At 43.1% G+C, this 21,899-nt stretch overlaps 1 protein-coding gene and 1 non-coding gene across 3 annotated transcripts in view; both read left to right on the forward strand.

Moving 5' to 3' along the window:
• Window positions 1-5,734: 5,734 nt before the first annotated feature.
• chrna1 (cholinergic receptor, nicotinic, alpha 1 (muscle)) overlaps window positions 5,735-21,899 on the forward strand; it is a 40,498-nt gene continuing 24,333 nt past the window's right edge. The window contains exons 1-4 of one of the 2 annotated variants that reach the window (XM_063052145.1): window positions 5,735-5,830; window positions 15,283-15,425; window positions 19,767-19,811; window positions 19,979-20,088. In XM_063052145.1, the coding sequence (XP_062908215.1) occupies window positions 5,779-5,830; window positions 15,283-15,425; window positions 19,767-19,811; window positions 19,979-20,088 (350 nt within the window). In that variant the 5' untranslated portion in view covers window positions 5,735-5,778. Of the gene's footprint in view, window positions 5,831-9,411; window positions 9,724-15,282; window positions 15,426-19,766; window positions 19,812-19,978; window positions 20,089-21,899 lie in introns of those variants that run through there. The other variant, XM_063052144.1, reaches the window with a different exon arrangement.
• Window positions 6,393-6,465, forward strand: trnam-cau (transfer RNA methionine (anticodon CAU)). The gene has a single exon. It is a non-coding gene; the product is annotated as a tRNA-Met (tRNA).

Here is a 21,899-nt window from a genome sequence, read left to right on the forward strand (position 1 = left end):
GGCACCATCTCAGGGTCCAATGATTTTTGAAAGACCATTTCTATTGCCACCACAATCTCTAGCACTACCTCTTTCAGAACTCTAGGGTGTAGTTCATCTGGTTCAGGTGAATTATGTACCTTTAGGACTTTCAGCTGTTCGGACACCTTCTCCCTTGTAATAGTAACTTCACCTACTTCTCTTCTTTCACACACTACAACAGCTAGCACAGTGTTAGTGTCTTCCACAGTGAAGACTGATACAAAATACTCATTTAGTTCATCAGCCATCTCCTTATCCCTCGTAATTAGTTCTCCTTGCGGTCCTATATCCACTCTCATTTCTCTTTTATTTTTAACATATTTGAAAAAACCTTTACCATCCACTTTGATATTATTTGCTAACTTGCTTTTATATTTCATCATTTCCCTTCTAATGATTTTTTTAGTTGCTCTCTGAAGGTTTCTAAAAACTTCTCAGTCCTCTATCTTCCCACTAATTTTTGCTTTGTTGAATGCCCTGTCTTTTGCTTTTACAATAACTTTGACTTCCCTTGACAGCCATGGTTGTACTATTTCTTCATTTTTGGAATAAATATGTCCTGCACCTTCCGCATTTTTCACAGAAATGCATGCCACTGCTGCTCTGCTGACATCCCTGCTGTCATGGTCCGGTCCACCATTCCTTATTCCAGGATTTCCAGTTTTCCCTTGTTCTGTTGGGTGCTCTAATTGAGGCACCTGATTCTCATTTTGGGCTGGCTACATAAATAGCTCCTGGGTTCAGCTTCAGTTGCTGAACTGTTCCCTCCCCTTCCCCTTCCTTCTGAAGCCTTGCCTGCTACCTTTGCCTGTGTCCTCGCCTGTAACGCTGTCAGGTTCAACCACCAGGGCAAGATTGGGGCCTTGCTGTGTCTAGATAAGGAACTGTCCTTTGTTGTTTGGAACTGTCTCTTTGTGTCCTTGCCTTCACTAGGTAGGTCTGGCTGTTTGCCGCTACCTTGAGTGGAGATCTGTCTCTCAGTGTTCTGTGTATGAGTCCCGGTGCTACGCCCTGCTCCCCAGGAGTGGTCCTGACTCTGTGTTGAGCCCCAGCCCCAAGTCCTGTTCCCAAGGAGGGGTCCCGGCTCTGTGTTCCATGTCCCTGTGTTCCTATCTCTCAAGTCCAAGGCTCCATGTTCCCATGCTCTGGACCAAGGCTCTGTGTTCCTGTCCTCCCCTAGACCAAGGCTCTGTGTTCTGCATTCCTGTTGTCCCAAGTCCAAGGTTCCGAGGTTCCTGTCACCCCAAGTCCAAGGCTTGGCTGTTTCTGAGTACCAAGTCAAGGCTTCATGTTCTCGTCCTGTCCATGTGCCTTGTCCCGCGCTGGAGTTCCCTCGTCCTGTACTGGAGTTCCCTCGTCTTGCCCAGGAGTCTCTCGTTCTGTCCTGTAGTCTCGCCTAGTTCTGTGGTCCGAGCCCGAGTCAAGACCCAGGTTCTGGGTCCTTGTCCAGTCTCCAGCTCGGAGTTCAAGCCCAGGCTCCTAGTTCTCAGTTCCTTGTCCTGGTCCTGCTTGCTTAGCTAATGTCCTAGCCCAAGTCTGTGTTCTTGTCCCAGTTCTCTAGTCAAGTCCTGTTCCTAGTACTTCAATGTCTGTGTCTTGCATTTGGGTCTGCTCCCAGCGTGCCCCACGTATGACACCTGCCAGCAGCTCCTTCCAGTTTACTTTGGCCAACACCTCTCTCATACCACTGTCATTTCCCTTACTCCACTGAAATACTGCTACATCAGACTTTACTTTCTCCCTATCAAATTTCAAGTTGAACTCAATCATATTGTGATCTCTGGTTTCTAAGGATTCTTTTACCTTAAGCTCCCAAATTGCCTCCAGTTCATTACATAACACCCAATCCAGTATAGCTGATCCCCTAGTAGGCTCAACAACTAGCTGTTGTAATCTGTGGTCCACCTTCCAGCCACTGGTGGGAGGCCTGTATATAACTGCCATCAGGGTCCTTTTACCCTTGCACTTTCTTAATTCAACACCTTTGGATCCTATGTCACATCTTTCTACTGATTTGATGCCATTCTTTACAGTAGAGTGACACCACCCCCTCTGCCTACCTTCCTATCCCTCCAATATAACACGTATCATTGGACGTTCAGCTCCCAACTACAACCATCCTTCAGCCACGATTCAGTGATGGCCACAACATGATACCAGGCAATCTGTAACAGTGCAACAAGATCATCCATCTTATTTCTTATACTATGCACATTTAGATACAACACCCTGAGCACCGCAATTGCTATCCTTTCTGATTCTGCATCCCTAATAATTTGATACTCAGCCTGTTGGCTGCAGCTAAGTCCCATCACCTGCCTGCCCTTCCTGACAGTCTGACTGCACACTATCTTTGCTTTTTTACCATCCGTCCTATCCTGAGTCCCTTCACTCAGGCTCCTACCCCCCCTGCCAAATTAATTTAAACCCTCTCCAACAGCTCTAACAAACCTGCCCATGAGAATATTGGTCCCCCTTGGGTTCAGGTGCAACCTGTCACTTTTGAACAGGTCATACCTCCCCCAGAAAAGATCCCAATGATCCAAGAACCTGAATCCCTGCCCCCTGCACCAGCTTCTCAGCCAGGCATTTATCTGCCAAATCATCCTGTTTCTACCATCACTGGTGTGTGGCACAGGCAGCAATCCAGAAATTAGTACCCTGGAGGTCCTGCTTCTCAGCTTTCTGCCTAGATCTCTAAATTCTCTTTTCAGGACCTCTCTGCATTTCCTTCCTATGTCATTAGCACCATATGTCCCAAGACATCTGGCTGCTCTCCCTCCCTCTCCAAAATGTTGTGGACGCGATCTGAGACATCCCTGACCCTGGCACCAGGAGGCAACATACCATCCGGGTGTCCCGTTTACATCCACAGAATCTTCTGCTCCCCTCACTATTGAGTTCCCTATCACTACTGCTTCCTTCTTCTTCCTCTTTCCCTTCTGCACCATGGACCCACGCTCAGTGCCTGTAACCCAGTCGCCATGGCATTCCCCTGGGATGTCATCCCCTATAAAAGTATCCAAAGTGGATACTTGTTTTTGAGGGGAATGGCCACAGGGGTGCTTCGCTCTAACTGCCTATTTCCATTTCTCCTGATGGTCACCCAGCCACTCGCCTCCTGCAACTTCGGGGAGACTACTTCCCTGTAGTCAATGATCTCCTCACTCTCCCGTACAAGCCGAATGTCATCCAGTTGCTGCTCCAGATCCCGAACATGGTCTTCAAGGAGCTGCAGCCGGACGCACCACGCAGATGTAGTTCCCCAGGAGACTCTGGGTTCTTCAACATCCGGCACGAAGAGCACACCACAGCTATTTAAATGGTACAGTAATAGAGAGAAGAAAAACAAAAAGGAAACCTTAACAGTCGCTTTACACAGAGCTGACGCCTCCACCAAGCTGAAGTCTCTTTTGAGCCAAAGCCTGTTGCTTCCACTCTCACCACTGGCCTACTCCAGACATTGGCCACTCTGCTTATCCCTCCTGTACTCTTATTTAGTTCATAGATGCTGCTCAACTCCAGCAGATTATTTGTTGCTCCAGATTCTGGCATCTGCAGTCTCTTGTGATTGACACTGGGCTAGTTATCTTCACTATGCCTTTGGTGGAAAAAAATATCAGGTTCTGTATAAAGAGGTAGCCTTGATCATCACAAATCAATTCCCCATAGCTCTCTCAATTTGAAAGAAATACAGTAGAAGAGCTTTGAGCTGTTTAAGGTATGGAACACAAAACCAGTTCACAATAACCCCTATACAGCGCCAGATTGTCAAAGTCGAGTTTATTGTCATATGCACAATACACATGCAATGAAAAACTTAATTTGAAGCAACATGCTCAAAGCAGGCTGTCATGGTCCGGATCGGAGTCCCTTTAAATTTACCTTGTTTATGTTACGATCCGGACCGTTGATTCCCTGTTTTCCCGTGTCCCTTGACTTTGGTGATTAGAGGCAATTAACACTCAGCTGAGCCGGTAGTTTATAGACTCCAGCTTTCAGCCGTTCGGGCGGGAGCATCTGCAAAGTCACCAAAGGTACGGCGTGCCAATGTCATCTGACCGGAGCAAGCCTAGTCTCTGCCGAAGCGAGTGCCGGTAATTCGCCTTTTCCTCGCCGGAGCAACCCTGTCCAGTTACCTCACCAAAGCGAGCCTGCAAAGTTTCCTTACCGAGATGGGTCCGTCAGTTAACCCGCCGGAGAGAATCAAGAACCGCTGTCTACTGTTCCCGGGCCAAGTCGAGAGCTTGCCACTACCCGGAGGCTCCAAGTCAAGTCCTGACCCTGGCGGCATTCAAGCACCAAGTCAAGTCCTGGCCCTGGCGGCATTCTAGAACCAAGTCAAGTCCTGCCCCTGGCGGCATTCAAGCACCAAGTCAAGACCTGGCCCTGGCGGCATTCTAGCACCAAGTCAAGTCCTGGCCCTGGCGGCATTCAAGCACCAAGTCAAGTCCTGGTCCTGGCGGCATTCAAGCACCAAGTCAAGTCCTGGCCCTGGCAGCTTCGCAGTTCTGAGTCAAGTCCTGGCCCTGGTAGTCTGTGATTCCTGTCCTACCCCCTTGTCTGAATCCCTTCTCTGCCCCTCTCGCCTCTAGCCCTTGTCTGCAGCCCCCGCCTGCACTTTGGTCTAGTTCCATCACCGGAGCTAGATAGGTACTGTCTGGTGTTCATTCGTGTTGGTCTTGTCTTGTCCTCGCCTCCTTCGGGTAAATCAGGCTGTCTTGCTGTTGCCACGTGGAGGGTCATGAGTCCCGGCCCTATGTCTTGTACCCAAGGAGGGGTCCCGGCTCTCTGTTCTGTGTGTGAGTCCCGGCCCTATGTCCTGTCCCCAAGGAGGGGTCCCGGCTCTCTGTTCTGTGTGCAAGTCCCGGTCCTATGTCCTGTACCCAAGGAGGGGTCCCGACTCTGTGTTCTGTATATGTGTCCATGGTTCCATGTACCTGCTCTCCCACGACCGAGGCTCTGTGTTCCCATGTTTCTCCTCTCCCTAGTCCATGTCATGTCCTTGCCTGGTTCTGGGGTCCGAGCCCGAGGCAAGACCCAGGTACTGGGTCCTTGCCCAGTCTCTGGCTCGGAGGCCATACCCTAGCCTCTTCATATCTCCTCTAGTTCTGGGATCCGATTCAGAGTCCAAGCCCAGACCCTTGGTCCCAGCCTAGTCGTAGTCCTGAGTCCTTGTCCAGTTTGCTGCTCCTGCCTCGCTCTCCTGGTATCAAACAATAAACTAAAACTATGTAACCTCACAAGATGTGTCTTGCATTTGGGTCCACCCTTGCTCCCTATGCCCCCGCCTTTGTGACACAGGCATCAGAAAAGTAGCATTCACACAAAAAAACATAAATGAAACATAAATTACACACATTTTTTACAAGAAAAAATACACAATAGAACAAGAAAAGTTCATTTGGTGCAAATTGATCAGTGGTCATAGTGTTACTACACCGTAGTATGCATTAGGTTTTGCCCGTTAGTTATTAAATCTGGTGGTGCCGGGATTCTGCGCTCCTGCCTGAGGATCGCTGCGAGGGAAAAGGCATGAGCCACATGGTGGGGATCTTTGATGATGGATGTCGCCTTATTGAGGCAGCGCCTCCTGTAGATACTACGGGTGGAGGGGAGTGATATGCCCGTAATATATCGGGCAGAGTCCAATACACTTTTCAGTTTCTCCTGTTCCCGCGCATTCAAACTACGGTACCAGAGCGTGGTGCAACCATTCAGTACATATGTAGAAGTTTCACCAAAAGCATCATCGACATGACCTATGGGCCAAGGGTATTCATCAGAAATGTAAAACAGAAAGAAACAGGTAGAAGAGAAGGTGCGGAGGGCAAGGGGAACTTCTTATTTGTGTAACATGTTGCTAATATCGTAAAGTCAGTGTAAATTTTGTATAGTCAGGCCTGATTACGTACTTAATAAGTATTTTACTTCACGCTGTGGCATTTGTTCACTGAACCAATCTTGCTACCCACTTATGTTGGAAATACTACCGAAACTCTCTTACTAGTCTGCAAAGGAAGTGTCGACAGTAAGATCAGATGTGCAAGTAATCCCAGATCTCCGTTGTATCCTCATGAATGACTGACAACTTTGATAGTAAGATTTGAAACTTGCAAGATCATGTTGCAGCCGCTCGTTTGCGGTGCAGCAGCGGACCAAGGGCCCGGGGCCGTGAGCAAATTATAAAAGGAAAGGCCGGTGGAGGAGAGGCTCTGATCATTAAACCTTTTAGAGGAAATGATGCATTACAGGAAATATCGGTAAATTGACTACTGCCAAGAATAAACTGAAACAGTTTCTATTGAAGAACTATAAACCTATGTAGCATTTCAAGTGACATAAGGGTTTATCGGGGATGCTTGGACAGAGCCTCGTTAGCGCAGTAGGTAGCGCGTCAGTCTCATAATCTGAAGGTCGTGAGTTCGATCCTCACACGGGGCACAGTCCTTTTTCTGCTGCACGGTCTTCGGGGTTTTAGAAGAAGATACCCATATTTTGACTTTTATTTTCGCCCAAGCTGGGCTTTATTATTTAGATTTTTTTCATCGTACCATAATTGTTTCATAGGACCATCACAGCTTAAGCTTGTTACGTGAACTTGTTTGCTTGCGATGTCCTTGCCACAGTGAGGCGATGTGAGTTCGCGCGCCCCGGACTTCTCGCATTTATACATTATTTTAAAATTGCGTGCTTACCGGTAAGGACCAAGCTTCCAATTTTCTTCTCGCCACTACTCTTGTACATCTTCCTGGAAGATGTTTATTTAGTTATCGGCCGGACGGAGAATTCCGCCGCCTCGATAAGGCATCATCCGCCACCAAAGGTCCCCACCGTCTGGTTCATGCCACCCTTTCGCGGCTGCCATCGGGCAGGAGAACTTTGGTTCCACACCACCAGCTCATGAAGCTAACCGGCAAAATTTAGTCACTTACTACGGTTTACTACGGCCCACTGTGCACCAAATGAACTTTCCTTGACCTAATTGTGTATTTTTGTGGTAAAAATGTGTATAATTTATGTTTTATTTGTTTTTTTTCTTGTGACTTATACTTTTCTGATCCCTGCTTTGGGAATGTTGCGTCAAGCAAGTTTTTCATTGCACCTGGGCTACATGTGCTTGAGTATATGACAATAAACTCAACTTTGACCAAGTGGGGCCTGGGGGGGGGGCGGGGTCATTGTGAACTGGCTTTGTGTGCTGGACAGAGAGAGTGGTAACAGGCCCGGACAGAGAGTGGGGCAACAGGCCCATATTTTGCCCCATATTAGTGACGATATTACATTCCGCTCTGTTACACTGGAGGCAGAAAACTCTAAGGTGATGAGCTGGAAATTCTCAATAGGTCTGGAAACCTCCAGGGAGGGGGAAATAGAGTTTATCATTTAAGGATAGCATTTGAAAGAGAGGATTCAGAGGCAATCGGTGGACTAAGGAGGGCTGTAAGTTGACAAGCAAACTCCACCACCTCCCACTCACCTCCCCCATTTGGCACTATCAAACACACCTCCTCAGACCTCCTTGGATTCCAGTCGCTCCTCAGGCAAGATTCGAAATATTTCATTGCCAACCTCTCAAAGCATTTCATTACACTGGATGTAAGTGCTACTGGGCAATAGTGATTAAAGCAGGTAAAAATATTCTTCTTGGGCACTGGTATAATTGAAGCCTGCTTGAAGCAGGTGGGTACCTTAGATTGCCGAAGCAAGAGGTTAAAGATATCACTAAACACTCCAGCCAGTTGATTAGCACAGATCTTCAGTACTCAGCCTGGTATCCCATCTAGGCCATGCTTTCCTTGGGCTCACCCTCCGAAGAGAATGAAATCTCACCAGCCTCAGAGAATGAAATCGCAGGATCGTTGGGGCTTGTGAGAGTTCGTGAAGGTGCCTCCATATTTTGATGGTCAAAGTGGGCATTAAAGGCATTGAGCTCATCCGGGAGTGAGATCTTGTCACCTATGTTGCTTGGTTTTACTTTGTAGAAAGTGATAGCATTTACACCCCGCCACAGCTGTCAATCCTTCCTTCTGTGAATCAAGTTGGGTCTGGAATTGCCAATTTTCATGTGAGATGGCTTTCTGGAAGTTTTACCTAGACCTTTTATATTTTTATTGGTTGTCAGACTGGAATGACACTCATCTGGCCCTTCGCAAATTGTGGATCCAGGGCTTCTGTTTCAGGGAAGACACTGAATGGTTTTGGGGGTCACACTCATCCATTCCGTGCTGATCAGCGTTTTAACTTAAAACGCATTTCTTCACACAAAGGCTGCTCGACCCTTTGAGTTGCAAGCAATCTCTCGTGTCAGGATATTTCCTGTTCTTTACTTTAATTGCAATACTTCAGGTTCCGACCGGCACCTCCTCCCACCACCACCACCAAAATAAATAGAAGTCTAACACAGGAACTTCACTCTTAAATTTTATCCTAGAAATAATAACTATTTCATAGTTTATAGTGTGGCCCCATTGATCTTTCTCGAAACTCTTAGTGAATTCAATATTTCTATTCCCAGACATCTTGGCTCCTCTATACCATTTATATTCACATTTTCCCCAACTAATATATTTTATTTTTCCAACCCAAATATGACACTTCAGCCTCATCCAAATTGGAACTAATTTGAGAATTATACAGGCAAGTGGAAAGTCTATTAATGTTTTGCAGTTCATGTTGGAGGTCTTTGGGTATGTTGACAGTCCTTCTCACTTCGGTATAATTTGCAAATTTATAAATTCTATATTCTGAATCGTTGATATAAATAATGCACAAAGTAGTCGCAGAACTCATTCTTTTGAACCCCACTTCCCCCAGCTTCTGATGCTTTGTCTTTTGTTCTACATGTACTCTCCAGTATATCACCAGATCTCTTTCCACATCCCACTGTCAAAGCCACTTTACATCTCTTCCCCTACTTAAACATTGCTTCAATATCACAACTGTTGTATTCATCGCCCACTTCATCTTCTTCAGCTGTCCATTGATTTTCGATGTTGACTGAGGCCTGGGCAAAGTTGTATGGAAGACCGGCAGTTGCCCATGCTGCAAGCATCCCTTCTCCACGCTACTGATGTTGTCCAAGGGAAGGGCACTAGGACCCATACAGCTTGGCACCGGTGTCATCGCAGAGCACTGTGTGGTTAAGACACAACACACTGCCTTAGCTGAGGCTCAAACTAACGATCTTCAGATCACTAGAACAACGCCTTAACCACTTGGCCACACGCCACACACTTCAACAACATAAACAGCTGGACCTGGGTAGTAAGGTGGGGACAATGGTCCACTTTAATGGAAAGCAGAGGTGATGACCCACCAGGGGTATAAATGCCATCCATTATGCAGATTCTGCTTTAATACTGCTCTTTGTTTCCAGTTCATCCTAAGGCATCTCTTTCATAACTTAGAGCTGTTGGTGTGTTTATTAAACCCACCCCTACTTCCCCAGTTGGCAGCTATCAGCTGTCACTGAGACAGGTGGCGTAAGAGTGGAACAGACAGTCGAAAAGGCAGGAAACCAGCTCACCTCTTCATCAGGAAAGAGCTGCACTCAAAACTTAAGAAGACCTTACAAGTTTGTCTAGTTTAGCGGTTGGAAGTGACAGATTTGCTTGAAAAGAAACAACATTGTGAGCAGGAGAATGATTCTGAGCAATGATTGGCATGTAGGGTTGACAGTATTGTTATTTGCATGTGGTGGTAAGTTTATCAAGTCTCTCCTGGCTTTATTCCGCTGCAAAATACAAAATGTTTTAACTGTTTCATTTTTTTTGTTTTATTGTGTTTAATCTGAAAATGTCCAGAGAAGAGTTTGGTTTTTCAGATTGACAGCTGCATGTGCTGCCTGGTTCTATTCATGGATTTCCGCGATAAAAATTTCTGATATCTAAGTAGCGAATGAATACTTTTTTTATAATCTGGGAACTTCAAATTATTGTTTCATATCCTCAAGTTTATATGAGGTTCATAGTGTAATGCTCATAATTGTTTTCCACATTTTAGTGAGAGATCATGGTTTGAGAATGGTCAGAATTTCTGCTGAGAGTCTGGAATACTGAATGTTTATCCAAGGTCACTGGATGAGTCTGCCTGGGTAGAGGCATTGATCGACAAATGCAGGATTTATGTTACATAGCGGAAATAGTAGCTCTGTGATAGCAATAGTAATGACTGCAATATGATATGTGGCATGTTCGTAGGGCTCAGGATTTTTTTAAACAATGAGGCTGAATTAATCAAAGTTTTGATTCATTAAAGCAATCAGTGAATTATTCAAGGTTTGACAAGCCAGTGTGAGCTAATGGAAGTTGCCTTGAAGGTTATATGCTAATATTATACATACTGTCCCTCAAACAGTATATAATTAGGCACTGAAAATCAGTGGGTATAGTTTGGAACTTTGTAGTTAGTTTCTTGAAATTTGATATGCCTTCTGACTAAAGGTTGGACTGCATTTTAAAGATTCATTTATTCAAACACTTTCATGGATATACGGCAGCTGTTTGTGGTTTGGTACATGATGTGTGGAGTAATCCATGCCCTAATTCTTCTTGAGTGTTAAAATAGCAAATGAGTACATACAACTTCTAGAAATCATGAAAGGAAATAGTATTAGGTAATAATAATTGAATACCATATTTACATTAAAATCATATCAGTTTTTATTCCATCAACTGAAATAATAGGAACTTTATTTTTTTAAGAAATGTAAAATCTCTTTTCTCAACTCTGTATGTGCTTAAGCTCTATTATATTAGCTAGGAATGTAAAATTTTTACTAAACTAACCATAGTGAATTTGAGAGTTCAAAATCAAACGAGAGTGGATATCCCTCGCTTTCACTCCATTGCACTGAGGCTATGAAGTCTGCCCCGGCTACTGCGTTCCTGCCCACTAACGTGATGAACCAATAAGTAAGTGAGGCTTTGGGCCCACTCTGGGCTGCTCCGGGGCTCAGATCTGGTTCGGAATGCTTTTGTTGTTTGCTGCAATTGTTTGCATGGTTTTTTTTTCTTTCTCTTGTTGGCCTTTTATTTTTTATTTTCATTTGTTTTTTACCTTTAATCAGGTTCTCTCAGGTTTCTTGCTTTGCGGCTACCTGTGAGCAAGCAAATCTCAAGGTTGTATAATTTATACATTCTTTGATAATACACGAATCTTGAATCTTGAAATGTAATCAACAACAGAATAAAGTCAAAGGCAAATTGATGAATGATAAAATACAGTAGCTTGTGTTTGCTAAAAAGGAACCTCGTAAATATGATAAAAGACATTGGTTGATGTCAAGTCCAGTAATTTTTGGGAGGGTTCTTTTAACAGCTTGCTGAGGACCAGCTTGTAGAAATCCCGGTGTTTTCTTGCATGAGTTCCACATTGAACTCTGCTAAACTTCTGTTGAAGTAACAGACGGATATTGTAAAAGTACCGTCCCACCCCACCATTGCACTCAGACCCCTACCAGAAACATTCTGTCCCTATTTCCTGACTTCAGAAATCAGCTATAGATGGTTGATTGTTAATTTCAGCTCATAATTAGTGTGTATTACTCCAACAACACATCTTCAAGTAACCAGTTTTGTAGAAAGGAATGATAAGAGACAGTGAAGGAGGAGGAGGGAATTGAAGAACTTAAAACCAATGCTAAGGCAATTAAAGGTACCTATGATAAAACCATTAAATTCAGGGATAATCAAAAGATGGGAATTAGGGAAGTGAAAGTATGCCAGCATGTTATAGGGTCAGGGGAGATCACAGAGTTTTAAAGGTGAAGTGTTATTTACTGGGAGATGATGTAAGGCAGCAAGACCAGGGATGATAGGTGAGAACAGGAAGCAAAGTGCTTATTACCCTCAAGATGATGAATGCAAGAGAGAGGGAAGGTACAGTGGCTACAGTCTGCAGAAAGCACTGCTTTTACCAGTCTGGACTAGCACCTCTCCAAAACTTAGAGCTCTCGTCTCTAGAAAGTCAAGAACGTAGGTACACAAAGTAGCATAGTGTTCGAACTTGGAAATAAAACCTTGCCCTTCATTCTTGTCCAGTTTAAATCCTGGAACTCCCTACCCAAAAGCACAGAGGGAACGTGTTCACCAGAAGGGTTTGCCACCATTTTCTCAGGAGCACTGAGGTATGGGCAATAAATTCTAGCCTTACCAGTGATGTTTACATACTGACAAATGAAGACGTCTAAAAAAATGCTGACTGGAAGTAATGCAAGTTTCAGCAGTAGATGGGTCAGGTCATATCTAGGGGAAAAGTAGCTTTGGTGCTGACATGAATATGTATGTTGTCCAAAGGTCATTTTGAGGTTAGGTTTGATACCAGTTGTGAACAATTCTGGTTTAATTTTAGACAAAAATGGATCCAGTGGCTACTAGATGTCCGTGGCCGTGATCATATACGGTAGTTTTGGTCTTTTCTGCAGTTAGTTGATGGAAAGTTATCCATTTTTTAAAAAAATTGTGAATAGAATGGTCAAAAAATTGGAGGTAACTTAAAGGCTGGTGTTCATAGTTTATAGCTGAAGGCAACACTTCTAGTTCAAAAAACCAGGTAATGATAGAGATCTAGAAGATTATAAGGCTAGCAAGATGGAGTTTAAGAATGAAATTAGGAGAGCCAGAAGGGGCCATCAGAAGGCCTTGGTGGGCAGCATTAATGAAAACCCCAAGGCATTCTACAAGTATCTGAAGAGCAAGAGGATAAGGCGTGAGAGAATAGGACCAATCAAGTGTGACAGTAGAAAAGTGTGTATGGAACCGGAGGAAATATCAGAGGTACTTAATGAATACTTTGCTTCAGTATTCACTACGGAAAAGGATCTTGACAATTGTGGGGATGAGTTGCAGCAGACTGAAAAGCTTGAGCATGCAGATATTAAGGTAGAGGATGTGCTGGAGCTTTTGGAAAGCATTAAGTTGGATAAATCACCGGGACTGGATGGGATGTACCCCCAGGCTACTGTGGGAAGCGAGGGAGGAGATTGGTGAGCCTCTGACAATGATCTTTGCGTCATCAATGAGGATGGGAGAGGTTCTGGAAGATTGGAGGGTTGCAGATGTTGTTCCCTTATTCAAGAAAGGCAGTAGGGATGGGCCAGTGAGTCTTACTTCAGTGGTTGGTAAGTTAATGGAGAAGATCCTGAGAGGCAGGATTTAAGAACATTTGGAGAGGCATAATATGATTAGTAATAGTCAACAGGGCTTTGTCAAAGGCAGGTCGTGCCTTACGAGCCTGATTGTATTTTTTAAGGATGTGACTAAACACATTGATGAAGGTAGAACCGTAGATGTAGTGTATATGGATTTTAGCAAGGCATTTGATAAGGGAGCCCATGCAAGGCTTATTGAGAAAGTAAGGAGTCATGGGATCCAAGGGGATGTTGCTTTGTGGATCCAGAACTGGCTTGCCCACAGAAGGCAAAGAATGGTTGTAAACAGGTCATAGTCTGTATGGAGGCCGGTGACCAGTGGTGTGCCTCAGGGATCTGTTCTGGGACCCCTACTCTTTGTGATTTTTATAAAACACTTGGATGAGGAAGTAAAGGGATGGGTTAGTAAATTTGCTGATGACACAAAGGTTGAGGGTGTTATGGATAGTGTGGAGGGCTGTCAGAGGTTACAGCGGGACACTGATAGGATGCAAAAGTGGGCTGAGAAGTGGCAGATGGAGTTCAACCCAGATAAGTGTGAGGTGGTTCATTTTGGTAGGTCAAATACGATGGCAGAATATAGTATTAATGGTAAGACTCTTGGCAGTGTGAAGGATCAGAGGGATCTTGGGGTCCGAGTCCATAGGACACTCAAAGCTGCTGCACAGGTTGGCTCTGTGGTTAAGAAAGCATATGGAGCATTAGCCTTCATCAGTCGTGGGATTGAGTTTAAGAGCCAGGAGGTAATGTTGCAGCTATATAGGACCATTGTCAGACCCCACTTGGAGTAATGTGCTCAATTCTGGTCGCCTCACTACAGGAAGGACGTGGAAACCATAGAAAGGGTGTGGAGGAGATTTACAAAGATGTTGCCTGGATTGGGGAGCGTGCCTTATGAGAATAGTTTGAGTGAACTCGGCCTTTTCTCCTTGGAGTGATGGAGGATGAGAGGTGACCTGATAGAGGTGTACAAGTTAATGAGAGGCATTGATTGTGTGGATAGTCAGAGGCTTTTCCCCAGGGCGGAAATGGCTAGCATGAGAGGGCATAGTTTTAAGGTGCTTGGACTTAGGTACAGAGGAGATGTCAGGGGCAAGTGTTTTACGCAGAGAGTGGTGAGTGCGCGGAATGGGCTGCCAGCGGTGGTGGTGGAGGCAGATACAATAGGGTCTTTTAAGAGGCTCCTGGATGGCTACATGGAGCTTAGAAAAATAGAGGGCTATGGGTAAAGCCTAGATAGGTCTAAGCTAGGAACATGTTCGGCACAGCTTTGTGGGCTGAAGGGCCTGTATTGTGCTGCAGGTTTTCTATGTTTTTTCTTCCTAACACTGTCAAATACAATTCATTTTTGGGGAAAAAATACATTTTAGACCACAAGATTGTATGAGGAAGTCCATAACTTTCTGAGTATGGATTAGCCACTGAAATAAAATCAGAATGAAAGCTAAGTGTTTTTTCCACTGATGAGGAGATGGACAGAAAGATGTCACTGCAACGGATTCCTTCTTATCAACTGGCAGCCTGTTTATGGCCCTCCGTTTGTTGGGGCCAACCATAGGTGTTGTGTCCTAGCTGTCAAAGTTGATATGCAAGCTAGGGCAGTAGAATATGGAGCACAAGCTATTGCCCATGTACCAGGCTCCCCTTCCCCACATACGAAACCAATACCGTCAGTCACCAGTGGTACCGCAGGAGTTGGCAGTCAGTGTTGAACTCAATGCAGGACTGCCTTAGCGACTCCTGCTTTGGACTTTTCCTTGGGCCTTTCCCATGAGTGGGTATGGCTGCAAGGCAGCTGAGGTTTGGGAGCAGAGTTTTCCCGCTCCTAGATGGGTCGCCAACTATGCATGATGAGCCCCATCTGCCTGAAGGCAGCCAGTTTAACAACACTGTAAGCTACTACCTTTAACCAAGGAATAGTGAATAGTCTAAGGGAGTGGAGAAGAAGAAATAAGGTGGAGATAGACAAGGGAAAATAATAAAATGGTACAATGATAGGAATTTTATAGGCCCAATTTCCACTTGGAAAAGGACATGACATAGGGTTACCGAGAAACTATGATAAAGGACATCTTCCAGAGTACATCTTTTGTCTTTCCTTTCCTCAGGTCTGGTACTGGCTTCAGAAGATGAAGAACGTTTGGTGGATAATTTATTCAAAAACTATAACAAGGTGATTCGTCCAGTGGAGCATCACAAGCATTTTGTAAATGTCACAGTGGGGCTGCAGCTAATTCAACTCATCAACGTGGTATGAAGCTAAACCACTTCAGATTTCGATTGTGTAAACAACTTTATATCAAAGTATAGCAACTAATCAGGAAAAAGCAATCAAATGATATCGATGTTATACACTTCCATAATTAAATTGGTTTTCAATGCTAAATTTTACAAGTTATGGATTTTTTCTTCAGCTACCAAAGTCTGGAACTTAAGGAAGACACAAACACCTTTGAACTCTGGAAAAGGTCACCCAATCATCCAGCACAATTTTGTCTGTAGTGCAAAGTGAATTCTAAAACTTTTTTTTAATCTTTAAAGGAGTAAAGGTTTCTCCTTCATTTCTGCTTGAACAACTCCCTTTGTAAGGATCAGTGTTGGCAGAAGAGAGTTGTTGCCAGGGTTCCTAAGGGTCCTTTAACTGTAAGTTGGTTCTTTCAATGATACATGGGCATCATTGTGTGGACTATTGTTTGGGGACAAGAATCATTCCAAGCTTAACAACAGTGGTAAAAACAATATGCAGAAAAATGAACTGGGACACAGTTGAATGACAATGGTTGTCCCAAAGAGAGAATTGAAAACTTCTGATAATGTCACCCAGGGTTGGCAATTCCTAATTCTTTGCCTAATTTACTTAATATGTTGGAGAGGAAATATATGACATGCAAGAAGCTGAACACACACGGGCATGATGCCAATCCAAAAAAGCTCACTCTTTATGAGGAGCTGACTATAGAGCCCAGTGAGACAATAAGACCATAAGACATAGTAGCAGAATTAGGCCATTCAGCCCATCGAGTCTGCTCTGCAATGGTACACTGAGGAGGTACATTCTCCCTACAATGACAATTTATGAGATCAGAGTGCAGTCCTGTACTTTGTGCTGAACACTACATAAAACTCCAATAATCTCTCATTTTACTGTTCAGGAATCCTGATGGAGCAAGATTCGGTTCTCTCACTAGTTCAGAAAGTGAGCCGGGGTGCAAAGGTGTGTGGACAGGATATGGTTCTGGAGCAGGGCCAGAGTCTGGGCTACATAGGGGCCAAAAATACCAAGGGTCAGAAATATGGAAAAGTTTACGCCTGGAGCTGGGGTCTGGAGTGCTTGTATATTTCCCATTCCCTTTCAGCTTGTCGGATTCACAGGAATCATTATATTCTGTGTAATATGTTATAAAGTCAAATAAACATGTTTCAAGTATTAATCCAATTAGATAGCAAACATTAGTCTGGAAAATTTGCTAGCCTAATGCTTTAAAAGTCCTAGCTCCTAAGTCACAAACTATGACTGATTTTCTTTGTCCCTTGAATAACTTCGGGAATTCTGGATTCTAATTCTGGATTCTATTTCTAGCACTAGGACAATCAGTACCGGTGCCCCCCAGGGATGTGTGCTCTCCCCACTGCTCTTCTCTCTTTACACTAATGATTGCACCTCACAAGATCCATCTGTTAAACTCCTGAAGTTTGCCGACAACACAACTGTCATTGGCCTTATCCAAGACGGTGATGAGTCTGCATACAGATGGGTGGTGGAACGGCTGGCCCTCTGGTGTGGTCAGAACAATCTGGAGCTAAATACGCTCAAGACTGTGGAGATGACAGTGGACTTCAGGAGGAGCCCCCCAATACTCCCCCAACTCACTATTATTGTGTCATGCTGTGGAGATCTTCAGGTTTCTGGGTGTCACAATCTCCCAGGACCTGAAGTGGACACCCAACGCGGACACTCTTATAAAAAAGGCTTAGCAGAGGTTGTATTTCCTACGTCAACTCAGGAAGTACAACCTGCCTCAGGAGCTGCTGATTCAGTTCTATTCAGGAATAATCCAGTCTGTTCTCTGTTCGTCCATCACTGTCCATCACTCCAAAGAACCATCAGGGCTGTGGAAAGGATTATTGGTGTGAAGCTGCCCTCGATCCAGGACTTATATGCATCTAGAGTCAGGAAGCGAGCAAGCAGCATCATTGTAAACCCATCACACCCTGGACATCACTTGTTCCAACTCCTTCCTTCTGGTAGGCTCTTTAGATCACTGTATGCCAGGACAAATAGGTACAAGAACAGTTTCTTTCCGTATGCCATCAGTCTTATGAACACTTGAATTTTAGTCTATTATAAACCAAGTCCACCTGTACATACACAGGTATACCTCATTGTATATACCTCAGTTTACGATTCTTTGCACTATTGTTTTGTTTGCTGTTTGATTCTGTACAGTGAGAGCTCAGGGAAACCGGCATCAAATTCCCTGTATGTGTCCACATACTTGGCGATAATGAAGGATTCTGATTCTGATTCTGATTCTAAAGAATGAATATATTGTAGGGATGTCCATTAAGTATAAGAATCAGGTATAATATCACCAGCATGTGTCGTGAAATTTGTTGTCTATGCAGCAGCAGTACAATGCAATACATAATAGAGAAAACATGAATTACAGTAAAAAATATATATTAAATAGTTAAATTAAATAAGTAATGCAAAAGTAAAAATTTAAAAAGTAGTGATGTAGTGTTCATGGGTTCAATATCCATTCAGAAGTCAGATCCATGAACAGGATCCTATTCCTGTCATACAAATTCACTATGTTCGGAGTGTGGGAGCCATTCCTGTTGAAGTATTTATAGCATGGCAGTTATAGGAGAAAACAACACCACTGTTTGCCATCTATTGTCTCTCAATGCTTGAGAAAACCAGGGATCTTTAAAAATAATAAATTTTACAGACTCCTTGTACTGCAAGAGCACGTAAGACTTAAAGTGGGAAAACAGAGGAGACCAGTTCTGCTTTTCATAGGAATAAAAACATACCTGCACATCAGGCTTTTGTTTTAACTGATATTATGGGAGCTCATTTGTTTGTAGGAATACGTATGTAATTGGGAAGTTTGCAGCTCGAGGCAGCTGTATTAGGGGCTGCTGAAGTGAGCTGTCTCACCTCAGTGCATGTTTACAATGCCTAGCCTCTGTCACAGTTGAAGAGAGATTCTGTTGGTGTCAAGTTTCTATGGAGTAACTGGAACAAGTATCCCATCTCCACTTTGATGATCATGCTTTTCCACTGTGCATCTCTTCATTGAGATTTCCATCCAAATTCTTCAGTTTGGTCGTAATCTCTCTAAATTCTGCCTCAATCTCCTGACTTCCACTCTTTCCTGCTCCTCCACTGTAATGTTGTTGCAAGAAATGGAAACGTTTTTCTGTGGAGCATCCACTGTGGTGGGAAGGATTCAGCATATGCAGGCAGCCTCGTACTCCCGTGGGCAGCCAGGATCTAGTCCAGGCTTGACCATAATAATTACAAAATAGGAAGTACTGTTGTAAAGTCAGTCCCAGCAGCAGTAATTAGTATTCAGACTTTCATGGCTTTGAGTGTAAAACTACGTCAGTTAATCCTTTTGTTGCATTTTCCACTCAATCCTCTAGTTTACCTTCAGGCCGTTTAAAGACTAAGTAAGAACATTGAAAATGTTGGGTTATAAACAGTTGTAAATTGGGTTATAAACAGTTGTATCTCAGAGAAGACCTAATCTTTGTTTGGAAAAGTAACTGTTTTGCTTTAGCATTTGAAACAAAGAATTGACAATCATCTCAGTCAATTGAACAGAACCATTTGTATTTCTTAGAAATTTTATGGTATAAAAAATTAGTTTTACTTAATTTTTAAAAAGAAAATATAGCCTGAAAATCATGACCCAGATCTGGGCCGTACCCTCCAAATATCCGGACCTGCATCTCGGTTTTTTTGCACTACCTTACTTTCCATTTTTCTATTTTCTATTTATGATTTATAATTTAAATTTTTAATATTTGCTATTGATTTGTAATCCAGGGAGCAGGAAGCGCAGAATCAAATATCACTATGATGATTGTACGTTCTAGTATCAATTGTTTGGTGACAATAAAGTAATAAAGTAAAGTATTTACAATAAGGATACAAAAAGGAAAGTCAGCATTTGATATTATTTAAAATGATCACATCTTTAGATTATTTTTCTTTCATTGTTTTGAAGTGTCCAATAATTTCCCTCAAGGCCCTGATAGATACTTGATTTTAATGCAATGTAAATGATGAGAACATCAACTTTATTTGAAAATATTCCTTTTTTAATTTTTGAAAATAAGAATATTTTTCCCTAAAGAAAAGATTTTACTCCTCATGTATGTGAAAGATGTACGAAATAAAGTCAATTCAATTCATCATTATGCACAGAAATTATTTGTACCAATTCAGCTTTCAATGTTTATGATTATAGAATGGAAAAAGTACCTGAAATCGATTTTCTTCAGTGCTATTCATAACTTTTCGTGGGATTGTTTTTTTAAGAATAATTTGGCTAAAGTTCTGCTATTGTTCCATTAGGATGAAGTAAACCAAATTGTGGAAACAAATGTGCGCCTAAGGCAGGTAAGTAATTTACATTCCCTCAAGTCTATGCTTTAATGTTAGTAAATACATCTTTGCTAAATGCTGAACTGGATTTGTATTGACTCTTTAAAAAGTAGCCCTTTTTGCTGTGTAACCACAAGAGGTTGGAATTACTGAATTGACATTTATAAGTTATTTCTTTCCAGCAATGGGTTGATGTAAAGCTTCGCTGGAATCCATCTGATTATGGTGGAATTAAAAGGATCAGGGTGCCTTCCTCTGACATTTGGCGGCCAGATATTGTTCTGTACAACAAGTAAGTAAACTTCAATGTGTCTAAGTACAAACTTGGATTGGAAACCTTGGCATTTTCAAGGTCTTAATCATCTTGATGACTGGCGTTTGAAAGAAAAGATGAGAAGAGAGGAGCAGCAGTAGACAATTTGGTCCTTCAGTTTGGCCATCCAATGAGACAATGTCTGATCTGGTATTCAACTGCAACACCAGTTTTCAGCCTAGTCTCTTTTATGCATTACCTTGCAGTCCAAAAATATTAATATCCCAATCTTGAATATTCTCAATCCACAGATCCATACCCCTATAAAAAAAAGAATCCCTTCAATTTTCAGTCTTAAGGACTTAACTCTGTATCCTGTTATGGCTTCCCCTAATGTTAGATTCTTAGGGCAGAGGAAATGTCCTCACCACATCTATGCTGTCAAGGCCCCTCAGAATGTGATATATTTCATTGCGATCAACTCATATCCCAGGAATCAATCTAGTTAACCTTTACTGTACCATCTTCCAGACAATCAAAAGTTAAAAGGTTCATTTATTATCAAAGCATGTATCCATACACTCTGAGACTCATCTCCTCCAGGTAGCGACGAAACAAAGAAAGAACAGGGAAGTCATTCAGAGAGAAACATTAACCCCCACCCCCCCCATACATAAAAGTACAGCATCCTGATCATCAACCCCTCAAAACTCCCTCCCCCACACAAAACAGAACAGAAACATTGACAACCAACCCCCCCCAAAAACCCTCCCCTGCACAAAAAAACTAACAGAACATCAACCCCCAAACACCCTCCCCTCGTACAACAAAATGGAAAAGGAACAGGTGATAAAAACACAGAATATAAAAACCGTAAGTCTGAAAAAATCCACAGTCCATAAACGCAACAGTCCAATCCATAAACGCAGAACCACAATCCCATCCTATGGTATCACCAACATTCAACAAAAGGGGAGGACACCACATGAGGCAGGGAGGCCAACCTGCCTGCCACAGCAAGACTACACAGCAAAAGGCCGCTCGCAGACTCCTTGGCAGTGATCAAAAGGCAGGCAGTCGGCGCTGATACTCTCACTCATCTTCTGCATTCGCCTCGATGTCTCAGTCTTCCTCGACACTTTAATCAGCAATTAATGGACACTTTAAATGGTGAGGTGGAGTGAACATCAGATCGCACCCTGTCTCAAAATTTCTTCATATCGAGGCCGTCCAAGTACATGCACGCTTCCCAGAATCTTTTCAGAGGCAGCAAAGCATTGCATCACTCAAAAATGATCTCCAAGCTGTAAATTGCAGGTTCTAAATGTCCCAGAAACACATTTAAGGTGGAAAAACAGATGTTACAGAGGTAAAAAAGCTATTTTCATTTACTATCCGGAATATGTCGACCAAGGGAACGTTGTATGCTGGTGCCATCGCGACCAAGTTTGCTTTTTTAATCATATGCTTTTTTAAAACAAAGAGACCATATTTATGCTTTGTACCCCTGATACCATCTCTTTCAAAGTGTGTGCTTCACCAACAAGACCTCCAGACACCTGCACTTGCACTCTGTTTTCTTTAGTTATTTGCATACCTGCTTGGTGACTTTCTTAACCCTCTACAAGACTCTATCTTGTGCAAAAAGAAATCTGCGTGGACCTCCCCTAATAAATGCCTTTTGAAAATCTTAATATATTAAACCGTATCTATTGAGATCCTTTGATCTGTCCGAGTTACGTCCTCAAAGAAGTCTAATAACTTTTTGAACAAAACTTATCTTTCATGTGGATTCTGACTCATTGGGTACCCTTTTATAAATGGTCTATTATCACTTTGTTAGTAATGGA

The sequence above is a fragment of the Mobula hypostoma genome, chromosome 6 (assembly GCF_963921235.1).
Source record: "Mobula hypostoma chromosome 6, sMobHyp1.1, whole genome shotgun sequence".
Classification (NCBI taxonomy): domain Eukaryota; kingdom Metazoa; phylum Chordata; class Chondrichthyes; order Myliobatiformes; family Myliobatidae; genus Mobula; species Mobula hypostoma.